Source organism: Penaeus monodon, chromosome 28, assembly GCF_015228065.2.
Source record: "Penaeus monodon isolate SGIC_2016 chromosome 28, NSTDA_Pmon_1, whole genome shotgun sequence".
Taxonomy (NCBI): domain Eukaryota; kingdom Metazoa; phylum Arthropoda; class Malacostraca; order Decapoda; family Penaeidae; genus Penaeus; species Penaeus monodon.
Window position 1 is genome coordinate 35,759,424 of NC_051413.1, and position 666 is coordinate 35,760,089.

The following is a 666-nucleotide window of genomic DNA, read 5'->3' on the forward strand; positions in this document are numbered from 1 at the left end:
ACGCCCACCCACCTCTCGGCTCCAGGTATCGGGCGTAGGCGCAGCACTGCCTATACCGTGAGCAGCAGGATCGCCACTGTTCAGGGGAGAGTATGGCGCAGTATCTCGGTCTGCAGCGGCGCGCCTCTTCTTTGGCAACACTGTCGGGGAGGAAGCGAGGGGAAGAGGAGGGTTTAGTTTGGGGGAATTGATGGGGGAGTTGGGGGGGGGTGTTGCATGGGGGGGGGTGGTGGGTGGCTGGGGGTGGGGTGGGGGGTGTGATATGGGGGTGGTTGCATGATGGGGGTGAAGGATAGAGAGGTTGGGGATGATGGGGTGGTGATGGACGAAGATAGGTGGGTAGAAGGTATGAGGGGTGGGGGTGATGGTGAGAAGAGGGAGGGGAATGTAAGAGGCGGGGTGGTGGGGGTGGGTGGGGGTGGGTAGAGGTGGGTGGGGGTTGATGGGGCGAAGATGAATGGGGGGGGGGGTGATTGGGGTATGAGGGAGTGATGGGAATGAGGGTGAGAATGGTGGGGGTGTATCAGAGAGGTGGGGATGGGGTGAGGGAAGGAGGGGTCCTAGGGAAGGGATAGATAGGGTGAGATAAAGACGATAAAGTGAAGTATGGGGGAAGAGAAGGGGGGGGGGTGCGATGGGGGTGAATACGAGGAATGATGAATGGGT

At 60.5% G+C, this 666-nt stretch overlaps 1 protein-coding gene across 1 annotated transcript in view; it reads right to left on the bottom strand.

Moving 5' to 3' along the window:
* The window catches only part of LOC119591568, a gene marked incomplete at its 5' end in the record, with an annotated part of 9,744 nt that overhangs the window by 1,385 nt on the left and 7,693 nt on the right, over nt 1-666 (bottom strand). The window contains 1 exon segment of the mRNA XM_037940330.1: nt 13-140. Coding sequence (XP_037796258.1) covers nt 13-140 — 128 coding nt within the window.